This window comes from Furipterus horrens, unplaced genomic scaffold (assembly GCF_987537825.1).
Source record: "Furipterus horrens unplaced genomic scaffold, mFurHor1.1.pri manual_scaffold_4, whole genome shotgun sequence".
Lineage (NCBI taxonomy): Eukaryota > Metazoa > Chordata > Mammalia > Chiroptera > Furipteridae > Furipterus > Furipterus horrens.
The window spans coordinates 140,212,688-140,231,018 of record NW_028327174.1 but is presented as its reverse complement, the minus strand read 5'-3'; the positions used below and the strand labels follow the sequence as shown (position 1 = coordinate 140,231,018).

General features: G+C 33.1%; 1 protein-coding gene across 1 annotated transcript in view; it reads left to right on the top strand.

The window, feature by feature from the left end:
* The window catches only part of CCDC171 (coiled-coil domain containing 171), a 298,734-nt gene that overhangs the window by 190,946 nt on the left and 89,457 nt on the right, over positions 1-18,331 (top strand). Inside the window, exons 22-23 of the mRNA XM_090274081.1 lie at positions 13,160-13,305; positions 15,239-15,293. Of these exons, the coding sequence (XP_090130207.1) occupies positions 13,160-13,305; positions 15,239-15,293 (201 nt within the window). The remainder of the gene's footprint in view (positions 1-13,159; positions 13,306-15,238; positions 15,294-18,331) is intronic.

Below are 18,331 nucleotides of genomic sequence, written 5' to 3'. Positions count from 1 at the left end.
CACCCTCTGTATTGCTCAGCTTCATTCTTGTTTTTTATATAATTAATAAGCGTGAAGAAGGATTAAAAGATATATATTTCACTCAGATATGTTAAAAAAATAACTTTCATGGTCCAGTCATCACATAATAGGAAAGCTGATACAAATCCTTTCAGCTATTTAGGAGCTCCACTAAATGGTTACTGCTAATGGTAACTTTTTTCTCACATTTTTTCCTTCCCTTTTAAAAAATATTCATAATAATCAATTTATTATTGGTAAAATGTAAAAAGATTTTTAACCATAGACCAAATAATATAGTTCTTCTTAGAAAACGATTGCTAACTTCAATTGTAATCAACTTTTTGGTGCTCCTAAAATAATATATTATTTTCATCATATATTTCTGCTGTGACTCAGAGTTTGTGGCTGTCACATGATTCAAATAACTTGTAGGAATTCATATAGTTATTAGTAGAAATAGAAAAATGTATGGCTAGGGTGCTGCATTTATATGAAGTACATATTTAATATATATACTCTGAGTAATGTAGAAGTGATTTTGATTTAATACTCTTTAGCATACTAAGGAAAATTGTCTGTTATAAACCAGTTCTTTTAAAAGTCCTTTTAATCTGGTATATCACTGAATCTTTATACTTACAGGTGAAATCTTATTAAACCTCCTTAGAATCCAACTGAAGATGTAATGAGCTGTTACAGCATGGCCAGAGCGATCTTTTGTATTTATTCTAATCTGGCAGCTATAGTTTGTATATATGATCCCTGAGACAGAGATCTGAGAATGCTGCTCCATGCTGGGAATCCTTCGGCAGCTTCCCATGGCTTTCTGTGACAATAGTTGGCAAGTACTTAGCCGCAGAACCCTTCTTTGAACAAAATCTTACACAAAACTTCATAGAAAACATTAAAGCAGATTCTGGTTGAAAGAAGGATGGGGGTTGGGAGTTCACTAATTCAAATGTTCCTGCAAGATATCTGATGCAACCCTCTGTGGAGTGCTGTATAAATATTAGCAAAATTAAAAGTATAGTTTTCTGACCATATCCGACCTAGTTGTGCCTTTCTGGTGTTCTCTCCTGTCACTCTCAGTAGCAGCTGTCCTTCAGCCACACCCGACCTGTACCCCTGTGCACGTGCCACTTTATTCTACGGAGAATGCTCTTCATGACACTGACCATGCAGCTTTAATACTAGCTGCTTTTTAGACCTCTCCTTGTCTTTCTAGATCAGAAGTCATTTCCGAGAGGAGTATATTCTTTGTATTTATTTATTTACGTGTCTGGTTTTGGACCAGCTCTGTGTAATAGAGCCTCCTCAGTTTCCTCATTTATAAAATGGTAATAATAGTGTTATTTACCTTACAGAGTTGTTATGAGGACCAATTGTATTAATATCTGACCTAAGGTAAATATTTGGGAAGTGATAGTTGTTATTTATGGCTTTGGCATGGATAGGCATGTTGAATGAACAAATACAATAGAATCACATCCTGTGTGAAGGTTAGATCTTTGGATCAGTGTATAAGGCCAAAATCTTGTATAGAAAAGTATCTTTAGGATTCCCTTAGGAAATCTAATAGGGGATATTTTAACTTATTAGTGGAAAAATGACTAAGCCATTGCATTTTTTTACCCCTTTCAGTCTACCTAATTCAATGAGCTGTTGAAGGTTTTTTTTTTTTAGTCCTTTAAAAAGTCCTTTTGGCAGGGGCTAAATTAGAGAGGACATATTCTAAACAAATCCAAAACAGCTAGTTTTTCTTCCATGTTGGAATATATTGCCATTTCTTTTGTTCGGCACCAGTGAAGAGGTTGGTTTTTTCAGTGGCCAAGTTGAGTGAAAATACATTTTTTTGTACAGAGAAGTACTCTCACTTTTATCTCCTTGTTAGAGTATTTGCAGCCTCGGAGAAATGTGGGGCGCGAGGGCAACCAGGTGAAACAGCGGGCTTGCTGTTGTTGCCGGGCGCCCCGTTCCTGTCACTGTTACAGGCTGCTACAGATAAGCGTTTATGACTCGGAGTGGTACCACCACTACGGCATTTGAATTGTTGATATCTCTTTTAATTCCCTCCCCCCATCTCTTCTCCCTTATTTCTTTCGGAATAAGTATACTGGAATTCTCTTAGGTCAAATACAACTCTACTTTCATGTCTTTGATTAACAAATTTCAGTACTACATACTAATTCTGTTACTATAACACTATAATGAAGTCTGTATGGTGTCAGTTATTAAAGGGTGGCATATTTGGATTAAATTAGGCACATCAATGGCTTTTTACATAGTAGCTAAGATTTCCTTAACGGTCATTTAGCTGCAAGTGCTGATATTAGAGAGCTTGATATACTGTAGTGATAGTGTGGAAATCTTGTAATAAATATTTTAAAAGTGGAGGTTATACTAGGCAGCTGAATTTCAAGATCTGCAGGGGAAGTTCAATGCTATTGTTGCTAACTTATAAAGGAAAGAGGCACAGAGAACTCTATTGCTTTTTGAAAGATTAAAAAAAGAAAGCAGCAGCCCATATGGTCTTGAATTATATAAAATTTGCTACTTCAGTGGCTTGTTATATAATTCATTATTACTTTGCAATGTTTATTTTGTATTTCATTAGTAATATGTACTAATGAAATTTATTTTTCATTGAATTTATTGGGGTGACATTGGTTAATAAAATTATGTAGGATTCAGGTATACATTTCTACAATATATCATTTTTATATTGTATTGTGCATTCACTATCCCAAGTCAATAAATGATGACAGTGATCCTGCCCTTGCACAGGGAATCTTGAATTGTGCGTGCTTTGATTTTTGCTATTGAAAGTTCATTATTATATTACACTGTAGTTCTTCGTGGAGTTTATTTCAATATAAGTAGGTAGAAAGCATGAAATACCTTACTGATTTTACTCAGAACTTGATAAATAGGTAAAATACTGTTTTCACATTTCAATAAGGATTTCCCAGTTAGTGGATTTTATGGAAAATGTGGAGAGATGGTTACTAATGTTATTGTGGTATAAGATAAAGAATAAGGGTTTAGAAGACTTGGGTTCACATTTTGGCATAAACCCAGTTAGTAGTTACTTGACTTTGAAAACATTACTTCTATGATTTTTAGTTTCCTTACAGATAAAATAGGAATGGGAAAGCAATTTACCTCACTGGACTATGTAGAACCAAATGAGTTAATGTAGCTATAAAATGATACAGTTGTTGCTCAAGCTATTTCCCCCCATGATTTTGGGGAAGTAAGTTATAATAGCAAACATTTATTGAATATTTACAATATGACAGGCATTGTTCAAGAACAGGCTTAGTGCCTTCATATAAAGAAGGAACGGTCTAGGTAGCGAAAGTTAGTAAATGTTTGCTATTCAGATAGAAATCAGTGGTAAAATACTTAACACAAAAAACTCATCCTGTGAATAAATTTATAAGAAAAAAACTCAGACTTTGTAACTTGAGTCTAAAAGAACCTGTCTTTCTAATTTAAATTTAACCTTCAGATTCTCTTTAATAATTTATTTTTATTCAGCTTTTATTAGATTTACTGTTATTAATATTATTTAATATATAGCATATTTAAGATAGTCATTTAAGTTCTGTAGTTTTATTTATTTATTTATTTTTAATCCTTACCTGAGGATAAGCTTTCATTGATTTTAGAGAGAGAGGAAGGGGGAGAGAGGGAGAGGAAGATCAATGTGAAAGAGAAACATTGATTGGGTTGCCTCCTGTATGTGCCCCTACTGGGATTGAACCCACAACCTAGGTATGCACCCTGACCAGGGATCGAATCTGCAACCTTTTTGGTGCATGGGATGATGGTCCAACCAATTGACCCACAGGCCATGGTGCAATGTATTTATTAATGTGAGGGTCTTTTAATTATCATGTAGCATTACATATCCTATTGTTACATCACAAAAAGAATTCTTGAAATTGAAAAATTCTTCCAACAGTAATTTTTTACTCAGTGTAAGAACTCAGCTATATGAAGCCCTTTATAAATTATTCATATTTTTTCAAATTCTTCTTCGATAATTGTTTTGGGTAGTTTTCAAATTATTTTTAAGCTGCATTTAATTCTAAATATATATCTACAACCTAAATCATAGCTTGACTCATTTAAATTATTGCCAGGGAATTCAGCAACTTTTTAGACTTCCACATAGCTAGGACTGTCAACTGTGTGAAGTTTTCAGAGCCTACTGAGTAGCCTATGGCTGACTAAGGTCCAACAGGGGAATCTATGTGCATTCCAACCCCTTGAATTCCTTAGGCATTCACTGAGAGTACTTAAGGTCAGATAAGAGCTGACTTTATTAAAGCAGCATCATGATGTTGTCACCTGTGGCTAATTTCTGTCTCATAAGGTCTGTAGGACAGTCAAACACAGTTTGTTTTATACTCTGGGAAAACATTACTGCCACATTACTGCTTACATGCATGTGTCACAGAACATCTAGCTACCAGTTGTCCTTTTGTACTTTTCTGGGTATATTTTTTAGTTGACAGGGCTCTCCTGATTCTCTGTATTATCCTCCTTTTTTGTTATTTAAAATGTATTTTAACTATTTCTCTCCCACTGTACCTCATTATTATATCTAACACTTTTAGTCTACCAGAGTTTTGTGGTATATATGTGAGGCTTAGAAAAAAATAGCATTCAATGTATTTTAAGCACTTTTATGAGGTTCCTTTTCTTTACATTATATTTTATTATTGATCACTTTTAGTTTACTGGGGAAGATTAACTTTTTCCTTTTATATTGATGGGATTTAGGAGGACATTTTCAAAGGCGTATGTGAGAATATAATACCAATAATCATAAAGCATTATACAATATAATCTTGCAGCATACCCTGAAATTTTAAAGCTGAATTTTTATTGCTCATTTGCTCCATTTTTAAAATAATAACCGACTGTAAGGCCTACTTATAAAAGTAACTTATTTTGTCCTTGTTTTTATTAGTTTCCTTTTATCTTTTTCAAGTGTGATAGAAAATTATCTTAAAAATTATATTTTTATATATGTATATGTATAAATGATGATGTAGAAATAATATGGAAACATAAGTGGCCACACATAGGTGGGGATTTAAATAACATTATGCAATGACACTACATGAAGAAGTGAAAGTATTGCAATATTATGTATAGTAAATTTATTTAGCCTCTTAGTTTATAGAACACTTCCACATCTGTTGTCTTGTCAGATGCAATGAGTTCTAACTTGGATTGCCACTCATTTTTTCAACCCCTAAAGTGGGTAAGTTATTTGATTTTCAACTTCAGTTTATAAATATCACCTACCTTCTGCATAGGATTATCATTAGAAAATAATAAAAGATAGTGTTCTTAAGGAAAACAACTTAATATTGAAGAATTTTAATTCAAAGTGCTCATATAAAATATAGAATACCAAGACTGAAATCTATTCCTATATTAATTTTAGCATCTTTAAAAAATTCTTTAAGTATATTTTATTGATTATATTGTTACAGTTGTCTCAATATTTCACCCTCCTCCCCACCGGGTATCCCCTTACCTCCATCAACTCCCCACTAAGTTCATGTTTGTGGGTCATGTGTGTAAATTCTTTGGCTTCCCCTTTTCCTATACTATTCTTAACACCCCCCTGTCTATTTTTTTCCTACCAATGATGCTTCTTAATCCCTGCACCTTTTCCCCCATTCTCCTCCTTCCCCCTCCTAGCTGATAACCCTCCAAATGATCTCCATATCTATGGTTCTGTTCCTGTTCTGGTTGTTTGCTTAGTTTGTTTTTGTTTTAATTGTTTTAGATTCTGTTGTTGATAGTTGTGAGTTTGTTGTCATTTTACTGTTCATAGTTTTATTTTATTTTATTTTATTTTTAAGTATATTTTATTGATTATATTGTTACAACAGTTCCAATTTTTCCCCCTTTGCTCCCCTCTGCCAAGCACCACCCCTACTGTTCATAGTTTTGATCATCTTCTTTTTCTTAAATAAGTTCCTTTAACATTTTATGTAATACAGTAGTTCCTCTTTATATCGTGGTTCACTTATCGCAGCCTTATTATATCATGGAATTTTTAAAAATATTATATTTAATTATTTATCACGAATTTTTTTCTATATCGCAAGATTTTACGAAACTGTATACGTATGTTGTTAAAGTTACATAGGTTTAAGAGTGCAGAATATGTTTAAGGACATAAGTAGTGTTTATAAAAGTGTGGAAAAGGTTAATAAGGGAGTGGGAAAGGTTAACAAGGGACTGGGAATGGTTTATAAGTGTGTGGAAAGGGTTTATAAAGCCTTAAAATATATATAAATACAAAAAAAATGTAAGGTTCCTACTTCGTGGATTTTCACCTATTGTGGGTGGGGGTGGGGATCTAGAATATAATACCTGAGATAAATGAGGGAATACTGTAATGGCTTGGTGATGATGAACTCCTTTAGCTTTACCTTGTCTGGGAAGCACTTTATTTGCCCTTCTATTCTAAATGATAGCCTTGCTCCATAGAGTAATCTTGGTTATAGGTTCTTGCTTTTCATCACTTTGAATATTTCTTTCTAGCCTCTTCTTGCTGCAAAGTTTCTTTTGAGAAATCAGCTGATAGTCTTATGGGAACTCCTTTGTAGGTAATCCTCTGCTTTTCTCCTGATGCTTTTAAGATTCTCTCTTTACCTTTAACCTTTGGCATTTTAATTATGTGTCTTGGTGTGGTCCTGTTTGGGTCCAACTTGTTTGGCACTCCGTGCTTCCTGGACTTGTGTGTCTGTTTCCTTCACCAAATTAGGGAAGTAAACTATGTTATTCTTTAGTTTCATCCCTAACTTGTTTACCCAATTATTATTTTAACTTTATACTTACTGTGGCAATCTGCATAGTTTGATCCACCCAGCAGCTACTCAATTCTTAATTAGTATAATTTCTAGTTGTCACATTTTAATAGTAGGGCTTAATATGGTTCTATTCCCTTTTCCAACATTAGTTTTAGTGCCCTGAGATGTTTTACCCAATTTATCACAATCTAGGAATGTTAATTCAAAGCATCTCGTCTGACAGCAGTAAGTTTTAAAAAATGTTACAGATACTTTTTGCCTCTTGACCTAGGAATGCAGCGTACTTCTTTATAACACATGTGTTGTCTTGTCTTTCATTTTGTTTGACTAACTTTTATACCAAATTGAATAAGCCATTAGCTTTTAGTCTGTAGGAATGTGGATCCATAGATATTTCCCATTAGAGCAAAGACAATCTATACAAGTGATATCCCCCGGGGCTCGGTCTTCGTAGCTGGCCTAATGGTCTAGCACTGCTGTACTGTACCCTTATGAGAAAGAACTCTGTTGGATGTTTCCCTTAACATCAGAAATATTAATTGGAGAATTATGCACAGTTTTCAGATAAGTTTTGTACCATACTACATGTATTAATCAAACATTCTGATTTAGGGAATTCATGTTATGTATTTTATATTTTTGAAACTATTACAAAACAAAATTAATTAACTTGTGTATATTTATATATCTTGAGTAGTTTAAAATTAGAGTTTGCTGAAATGAGATATTTAGGGAGCTATGTTGTTTTGATAAATTTTGCTTAAAAAATAAAAAAAACTTTTCCCAAAAGATTTGCAGTGGTGATGTTAGCACAACTCTATGAGTATATTAAAACCCACTCAACTGTATAGTTTAAATGGGTGAGTTTTGTGATATGTGAGTTATATCTCAATGAAGCTGTGATTTTAAAAAATTTCCACTGCACAAAAGGTTTTCATAGGTGCAAACTAATAGAATTTCAAATTATATATATAATTTATTTAAAAATTTTAGCCTTAATAAAAATTTAAAGCTTTAGAAATATGAAATTTTATGTGACTTAAAAAATAATGTGTTCTTATTCAATAGTAACACATATTATTATAGAAACTTAAGAAGGTATAGATAAGGAAGAAAGACATTTAAAAATGTGTGGGTCTTTAAGCATTCACTTCTACCATGTATTCTCTCACTAAGCTTTCCCTGTGCTTAACTCCAGTCATACGCCACATAATGCATTTCAGTCAACAATGGACTGACTGCATGCACGATGGTGGTCCCATGAGATCATAAAGGAACTGAAAAAATTTCTGTCACCTGGTAACATTGTAGCCATCATGATGTTGTAGCACAACACATTACTCATGTGTTTGTGATGGTGCTGGTGTAAACAAACCTGTGCTGTTAGTTGTATAAAAGTGTAGCAGAGCCCTGACTGGCTTGTCTCAGTTGATTGGGTATTGTCCTGCAAAGCAAAATGTTGCTGGTTCGATTCTCAGTCAGGGCACGTGCCAGGTTTGCAGGTTTGGTCCGCAGTTGGTGTGCATTTGAGAGGCAATGGGTCGATGTTTCTCTCTCACATCAGTCTTTCTTTCCCTTTCTTTATCCCTCCCTCCCTTCCTCTCTCTCTAAAAATCAATGAATAAAGTCTTTTCTAAAAAAAGTATAGCACATATGATTATGTATAGAACACAATACTTGATACTGATAGTAGATGACAATTACTGCTTTACGTATTTAATATACATACTGTACTATACTTTTTGTTATTTTAGTGTACTCTTTCTACTTATAAAAAAATGTTTGCTCTTAAACACTATGCTGTGTTACCTTGTCAGCAGCCACACGTCTAGTGTTTACCATGTCTCTTGATCACATCATTTTCTCTTGTGCTTGGTTTAATCTCCTGCTATGTTACCAATTAGGTGTAGCCTCAGTGTGCAGTGTTTATAAGGTCTACACAGTGTACAGTGATGTCCTAGGCTGTTGCATTCATTCAGCCCTCACTCACTGATGGACCCAGAGCCACTTCCAGTCCTATACTCATGGTACATGTATCATTTTTTTAATACTGTGTTTTACTGTAGTTTTTCTATGTTTAGATGTGTTTAAATACTTACCATTGTGTTACAATTGTAGTTCAGTAACATACTATCCGGGCTATAGCCTGTAGGAGCAGTAGGCTGTACTGTATTGCCTAGGTGTGTAGTAGACTGTGCCGCCTCAGTCTGTGTCAGCACACCAGTGTTCAGGCAACATCAAAACCATCTGATGCCACATTTCTCAGACAGTACTCCAGTCATTAAGCCGTGCACGACTGTACTTCCTTGGTATCCATTCTTTTCCTGCCAGCTTTCATTAGTAGTTGCTTTTCATGACCATCTTAGGGAAACAACCAGGTGTAAAAATATCTTCTTATAAGAAGAGTTTAGCGAGAGCTTTGGCTTTTTCTCCCCAGACTATGAGAGGTGTACATAAAGGTGAGCGATAACATCATTATCTAAAAAGCAATACAATAGATATGTTGCAGAATAGTTTTGAAATGCATTCACTTGGGAATTTTGTTATAAAAATTTGCTTTAAAACATTTTGGATTTAAAGGGAAAATTCGGAATCTTTGGTAAGTAATATTGTGGCATTGGTTTATATGTAGCTGGGCTATTTCTCTGTCTTTTAGAAAACTCTTGTTATCATATTTCACATTAACTTTCTAACAGCTAAAATTGTTCACAATGCAGTTTAAAGATAAATGCAGTATCAGCCTTTGAATTTTTTTTTTTTTTTTTGTAAATATTAAGACCTGAGTACAAAATGAGGGCTGTATTGTGGATTAAGTGAACTATCTCAAGGCTGTGCAGTTCTGATAACTGAACCTGAAGTGACCTTTCTCAGACACAATTACAGAGCTGTATGTTTTTCCTTTAATTTCATCAGGGGTTTAATTAGTATACAAATAAAACTTCCCTTATCTTCCTTTCTACCTAATTGGCTTGTCTTCACTTATATATGAAGTATGTGAAAGTGGGCTGTAATTAGGGTGACCGTGTTAACCTTTTTTCCTCAAATGTACTGTTGCCTAAAGGCCTCAAGGCCTAAAAACAGTGCTTTGGATTATTGCTTTGCAATCACTCTGGCTGTCCCACAGGTTTTCTCATGAGCAGAAGGGCTTTGGGTGCTGCAGGTTCCCACTGCTTAACAGGATCTTCATTCTTCTCCCCACTAAATGTTTATTGATTATCTCGCTGTTCCAGGCTCAGCCTCCAACAACTTAATATCAGGTGACAGTCAGGAGAGTCCTCCAAGTAATTAGAGTTGAGCATTGGGGGAACAATTAGGAGCAGAGTTATTAAACTTGATTTATCCTATTCTCTCTTGAACAGTTTCTCAGATATCAGAACATCACACTTCCACATCTACCCTGGCTGAGAAATCAGTGGCCAGCCTGCTGCTTATCATTGTTGCCTTGCTGCCGAGAGGCACAGCCTCTTGGTTTCAGTCGTTCCGTTGGAAATATTAGTGTCTATAAAGTTTATCATGGGTTTTAATTAGATAATCCTGAACAGGACAAAAGAAAAGAAAAGCCGAATTTAAAATTATATATATATATATAATATATATAACATATATACAATGTAGGTGCCCATGTGTGATACATATATACACACATATGCAGATATATTTTTATTTTGTGAATGCTCAGTGTTAAGATTTTAAAAGATAACTACTTTGTCATCAAAAACTAAAAAGGTGAATATTAGAGAAGAGACATATCGTTGAATCACTTTCTCTGTCTTGGTGCTTTACGTGCATCTCCATGGACCATTGATTTGTATTGCTTCCATGGTGATGTCCCTCAGATCTTTAAAATGAGAATTCTGCATGCATAAATTATATAAATATAATTATTATTTTTTTCTTTGTGAACTTTATATTTTTTATTTTTTTATTTAATCTTTATTGTATTTTTTTCCATTACCATTTAGTCCCCTTATGTACCCCCAGCAATCGCCACACTGCTGATTTTTTAAAAGAACTTTTATCTCTTCATTTTCACACTAAGGGAATATGGTCCATATCACTTTGTTTATACCACTTTTTGTTCATTTTCTATAATTTCAGTCTTAGAATGGGCTCTTCAGCTATGCCTCCGAAATAGTGCAAGCTTTAGGGGAGATTGTTGGCTCCCTACCATTGCTCTTGAAAGATGAAAATGAAAGAGTTTTAGCCATATAGTAGTAATTTTAATTTTATGAGTTATATCTTCTTTGAGAGGATATCATAGGATCTTTGAAAAGTCACATGTGGTTCTATAATGATTCCAAAGTCATGGGTTAACTCATTGGACCAGCGAGCTTCAATCTGTGTTAAAGCTAGAGACAATACCCTAAATACCCCTCACAAATATGCACCTCTAGTCATAAGAGTTACTGAGCAAGAGAATTTGAGTTGATTGACACAAATCTATTATTTCTGTTGGAAAAAGATTTCAAGCTTTATGTGTAACTCACTGGTGGTAGGTCATTAATTTTCTCTTCATACTTGGAAAATAGCAATTTTTATTACTTGAAAGATGTTAGAAATACTGGCTTTAAAAGGATTCAGATATGGGTTTTATTTATTTTTTTAATGAAGAAATCTCATGATACTTCAATACCTTTAAATATCTTAACAGTAGCATAAAATAAGTACATTTACCATGGCTTTTAAAATCTATTTCTTGTCAAATTTTTTGAAATTGGTTTAATTTTGACTATTTCCATAGTGGTATGTCCTTGAAGATCTGTTAATACTAAAGATTTAAAATATACCTAATAAGTAATCACAGTTTGCTTATTTTTAATTTTTTGACTTATATTTGTCTGATAGCAACTTGACTATTTGAAATATGAAATACTGAATTTAAAAATTTAACATTTTAGAATACCTGATTTGACTGACGATTGCTTTCATTCACTAACATTTAGAGTGAATTAATTATTTTAGCTCTATGCAGACAGCTTGAGTTTTTTATAGAACCTGTTATGAATATAGTAAAAGGATACTATTAGAAGATTTCAAACATGAAATTGTTGCATTTTGGTTATCCTTTTAAAAAAGATTTTATTTACGTATTTATTTTTAGAGGTAAAGGAAGGGAGGGAGAAAGAGAGGGAGAGAAACATCGATGTGAGAGAGCCTATCATTTGCACCTCACCAGGGACCAAACCGCAACCCAGGTATATTGCCTGGACTGGGAATTGAACCAGTGGCCTTTCACTTTGCAGGATGACACCCAACCAGCTGAGCCACACCAGTTAGGGCGCACTTTGGTTATTCTTTACTGGGTTTTTAAAGCATATTTGCGAATGTTAATGTGAGACTAACCTCTGAGCAAGAAGAAGAAATACTAAGTGAAAAACTGTTTGATAAGCTCATATTTTGGAAATTTCATAGGCAAAGCAATGACCAGATTTTTTGTGCTAAGCAATACTCTGATCCCTATACTATTTTAGGTCTTAGAATTTTAAATGAGGTCTAGAAAATTTTCCTATGAATTGTGAGTTTCTGATTTAAAACTTTGAATCCTAAAGTCAAGATAAAGCTGTATACTTGCATCCTGAAATTTTTATGCTAAGAGAATATTCCAGATGAAAGCAAATAGCAAGTTTCAATCAACAGATTTTATACTTCTATGGCTAGGAAAGTATTTATGGAATATAAATAATTCCAGCTGCAAGTATTATTTATAACCTTCTCTGTTGAAACATGTTGATCACGTTGTGTTGCTACCCTGAACATTAGAATCATTTATAAGAAGTCAGTGAATTGTATTTTGGAGTCAAGTTTGTCCATGGACATGTGTATAGAAACTGTTATAGATATATTTGAGAAGACAGTAGTGGTATTTTTAAACCTTGGGTTCCCTATTCTCTTATAGGTATCCTAATCCACCTTCCTCTCAATCATATACACACTTTGGGCATATCAGAGTTCTATATTTTATGTGCTTTCCCCCAAATCTTTATTTTTTCATCATTAAAAGAAAATACAACTGGAGAATTTTATAAGCAGGTATTTTTAGTAAGAATAAAATATATTTGCCTTGCAGTATTTTTAAAAATAAAGTAAGAGTTGTGTTTTGTAGCTAAACATTTTTCAAAATCTTATCGGTTCTATCATTTCTAATTAGTTAGTATGTACAATTTTTGCAGAAAATTTGTTAAACCTCGATGTGTAATGACCCAAGTCTACTTCTCAGTCAGTCTGTATCCTTCTTTGTTTAATAGCCTATGGCATAAATTGAAGTTAATTATCAGGGCTGACAAGTAACTCTGTTTTCTGTCTGCTTGCAGAGTCTCTCCAAGGCAAAGATGGAGCTGAGAAGAAAAGATCAATCTCTGCGTCAGCTCAATAGACATCTTACCCAGCTGGAGCAGGACAAGCGTCGGCTGGAGGAGAACATCCGTGATGCAGAGAGTGCCCTCCGTATGGCAGCCAAGTGAGCATTTGGACCTTGGGGAGATCACTTAAAACAGACAAAAGATCAATTCTTACTTTCATGCTTCGGGTTTTAGCTCTGGATAATACAGTGTTAGACAACAAAAGTACAGCTGTCTCTCTTTGAAATTCTCTGATATATCCTCAAAAAAGAAAACTCTTTAACTCAACATTCTAAATGTATATTTTATTGAGAAACTACAGAAAACTAAAAGTGTCTATATAACCTCTAATTAGGTGCATTTTGGGTTCCATTGTAGTGTTATATGTTTGAAACCATGTTTTCATTAATATGAAATGTAAAACTCTTTATTTAAAAGTTTTGCATAGTTTCTTCTATCACATATTTCTTATTCCCTTCTGCCCCACTTTTCCTCTAAATTTTGATTTGCATATATTATAAGGTACTAATATTCCAAGTAATATTTTGCTTAAAAATGTTAGTATGCAATCAGCATGTATATCATAGCATCTTTTTAACAATAAAAACAAACATCATAGAAAAACTCATTTAATTTTATAGCTGTATATTATAATATGTTAAATAGAAAAAATACACAGTTTTCAGAGTGGGCAACTATGTAAACATGATGAGAGTGTTTTTCTTTTACCAGGTAATCAAGTTGACATACACCATGAAGTTCAAATTAAACAGTTCTCTTGGGAATTTTTATTTGTTCCCCACATTAAATTACATGGAGTACTTTAAGACAGTCTTTTGTACAACAGCGTGGCTTAAAGAAAATCTATTTATGGATTAAAGAAACATCTAATTTTAATAAGCTCAGTGTATTCTAAATTTGGAGTTCTGGATTCCTGTACTCACAGAAGTTTCTATATTAATGTAAAAATTTTTTGAGACTAACTCTCTCATTAAATGCTTTTCATGAAATATGAATGTAGTCTGTAAACTAAATCACAGAGTGGGGAATCTGCAACTTGAGGACAGTCGCCGCTTTGCCAGTGGGCTTGGGAAACTGCTGATACATAGTGAGAAAATCAGTTTATACCAGGCCAAAATATGGTGTCTTTGAATGTCCACCAACAGTTTTTTTGAAAATTGTAAAGCTTGGTGACAGTTGTGTCACCATATTAGGTATATGTACTTGTTATTTTAAATGATACAAGTTTTACAGCATCAGCATTTTTTTTATTGTTCGGTCTTAAGTTGCCTCAGGTCAAATAAGAAGGTGATTTCTAGTGTCTCTTACAGCTCTCAAAATTCTGAGATTAAGGAAAACAAGATTATAAAACCTTCAGACTCATTGTATCAAAGCATTGCTGCTAATTCAGGAATTTGGCTTGTCTGTGAAATTTGGAGTGCTAATACATTACTTACAGTTTTCAGTTTAGAATTTAATATTAAATTTTTATCTTTAGTATTTTCATCCAAATTTTTAATTTAATTATTAAGGCCAAATTCAATACACAAAGCTAACAGAAGAAACGAGTGACTCCGCATAGTTCTAGTCAAGGTCATAGGCGGTTTTTTGTTTTTTTTTTTTTTTTTTGCAGTTATGATAGCACAAAAAACGATATAGAAGAAAAATATTATTTTGCACAGTATGGGCATTGATAATATATCCCCACCATTAATATGTTAACATTTTTATTAGAAATCAAAAGAATAAAAGTTTAGCCTTTTCTGCACATTTTAAATCAATAATATAACCATGATTTTGTTTTTCTTTCTTTTTCACTTTTTCACTTTGAAGGTATCCTTAAGATTTCCCCCTCTAATCTTGACAGGCAATATAATTGAAAGTAAGAGTTAAATGGGGAAATATATCAGTGAGTATAGTTAGATTTTACATTTTTAGAAGGACTACAATGATAACTAACCATTATTTTTCAGTAATAGTGACTTACACTAAAGTATGTAACAGTTGTAGTAAGGCTTGGCTTTTACTAACATCGAATTAATTTTGTTCTAGGGACAAAGAAGGTGTTGCTAATCATATGAGGACAGTAGAAAACATGCTTCATAAGGTACTGTAATTTAAAAAAAATATTATTCAACTTGTATTATGACACCGTTCTAGTCATTATCTTTATTAAGTGCAAAGCACTTTAATTCATTTTGTACTTTCTTTAAAAATAAATGAACAAAAGGTCCTTTCATGTGACTGAAAATTTGTATTTATACAATGCTACATTGCATAACTTTTTTCATATACATTAAAAAAACTATGAACATAGTGGTTTCCCCAAACTGGTATAATTGCACTGAATTATTTGTGGTCTTTGGTGAATGAACCAGAGGTCATTAAGACTCTTACATGTCTCATAATGATAAAATGTTTGACCACACTGTCTAACCTCTCACCACTCTTCAACCTACTATCCTATGCATGTGTATATAGACAGAGACATAATGTATTGTATTTGGCAGTACTCATATATCTTAACTAGGCAGTAATGTTTTTCAAGTTGTAATTTATGTTCTTACAGGAATGTGTTTTTAAAGTAGAAATTTAATGTATTTAATAATGTTATATTATTCTTAAATTTGATTACTTCTGTATGGAACATCTACTTTTTATTTGTAGTGATGAGCAGCATGATAAAGATACTATTATATTACTACAAACTTATTGAATATTTACTGGCTGTATATTTTGTTAGCACTTCAGATTCAAAGATGTGTTCACTATTTCACTATTTAAAAATAGAGAAATGTTATTTATGTGGTTCTGTTATTGTCTAATTGACAATTTGTTGAAAACAAATACCTAGTACTTTTAAGATAATATGGAATTTATGAATGAATCATATTTAGAGTAATTTTGTCAATTAAATTTACTATATAATATAGTTTTTTAATCACTTAAAAATACCTGAAAACTAACCCTTTTAAGGAAATATTTAGTAAACATTAGCAAACTAAAATTTAATACATTTTAATGTTTCGGAAACACCGGGCCTTTGTATTCTTCTGTAAATATATTGAAAGTGACTAGCATTATTTCATATCACCAAAGCACTTAGAAAAATATCTAATATTCTGAGAGCTATTTTTAAAAAATAATATTTATTTGAAACTATGATTCTCCCCCTCTCATTTAAAAATGTTTAGACAGTACAGTTTAAATATAGTCATATCAAATCCATATATGCTAGAAATCTGAAATTTAGTTTTGTAGGAAAAGAGACATTTTTGGTTAGAATTAATTTTTGTACCTTGGATAGAAAAAATCAGTCATGTCATATATATATATGGCATACTTTTTTATATAGTTAACATTGCTTTTGACATCCAATTGCTTCTTTATCTTCCTAGGCAGAGGAAAAAAATGTTGGCTAGCAGCTGTCTTTGGCAATGGATATTGACATCAGAGAAAAATCATCATTAATATAAAATATATGTTACTCTTTACTTACAAGAATGGCAAAATATATATATTTTATTTTATTTTATTATTTATTTATTTTTTATTGTTCTATTAGTTGTTCCAATTGCACAATACATGTTTTAAATACAATAAAGACTGATTGCCACAATATAATTGTAGTCACGCAGTTACAGTTTATGTTTTGCTTTCTGTGTCATATGGAAAGAAGGAAAGCTCTCTGCAGATTTGGACCATACCAACTGTAGGTTTGCTTTATGGCTTTTTCATTCAAATTTAATAATTATTTTGATTTATGTCTTTGGAAATTTCTATTTATATAGTGGTTTTTAAATTATCAATTACTTTTAATGCTTGAAGTAAAAATTTAGGAAAGGCTAATTGATTATTGGGCTAGTTCTCTTTTCTACAAAGTTCGGGTGAGAATGAATGGATTACAAGGAAGTCGTCCAGAGAGTTTCTCAGAGCTCTCAGGTTGGTGCAGAATGTTGGTATAAAGAGACATGCCGAAGTTCATGGGTTTCTTTTTCTGGCCATTTTGGACTGTCCAGTAGTAACATTTCACTGTCTTGGAGAAACTGAGGAGCACAGAAGGAGGAGGCTTTTTCACGGTACAGTCAAAATGGTGTGGTTACATGCAAACTCTTTCTCACAGGTGACCTATTCAAATTTTCTGTTTCTTTCTGAGTCAGTTTTGGTAGTTTGCATTTTTCTAGGAGTTTGTCTATTTCGTCTAGGCTATCTAATTTGTTGACATACGATTTTTCACTTTCTTAGAATTGTTATTATTTCTGTAAGGTCAGTAGTATGTCACCACTTTTAGTCCTGATTTTAGTAATTAACCTTTTCTTGTTGGGGTTTATCAGTTTTGTTAATCTTTTCCAGGAACCACATTTGGTTTTCCTGTTTTGCTGTATTGATTTTCTATTCTCTATTTCATTTGTCTCTGCTCCAATCTTTTTTATTTCCTTTATTTTTGTTTGCTTTGTGTTTAGTTTGCTTTCCATTTTTTTTTTTTTTTTTTTTTTTTTTTACTTTTCTAAGATGGAAGTTAGGTTATTGGTTTGAGATCTTTTTTTTTTAAGTGAAAAAATTTTGTATTTAGAATTGGCCAGCTAGACTGAGTTTAGATGATCCCAATTTTGTTGGCAACATCCATCCAAAGCATTATAGCTGAGAGTCAGTCGAACATGTGCCTTCTTCTCTCCATCAGGCCTGATCAGGGTGTTGACTTTGGCCACGTCAGTGTCACAGAGCTTCTCCATAGCCCATTTGATCTGGAGCTTGTCGTCCTTGACATCCACAATGAACACAGTGTATTGTTTTCTATCTTTTTTATGACTGACCTGATAGGGGAACTTGATGATAGCATTGTGGTCAAACAGGTTTCTCCTCGGGTTGCTCTTCCAAGGATACTTGGGCTGCCTTTGGAGCCACATTGTCTTTGTCCATCAGAAGGTGAATGACTTGCAGATCTTCTCTTTTTCTGTGGCTGTGGATGCCTGTCAGCACTGCTTCCTTTGCCTTCAAAGCCTTTGCTTTGGCTTCAGCTTTGGGAGGGGTAAGGGCTTCCTTCCTCATTTTCTGCACTACCTTTGTGAAAAGCTTCTTCTTCTTTTTTTAAGTATATTTTATTGATTACATTGTTGTAGTAGTCCCAATTCTTTTCCCCTTTGC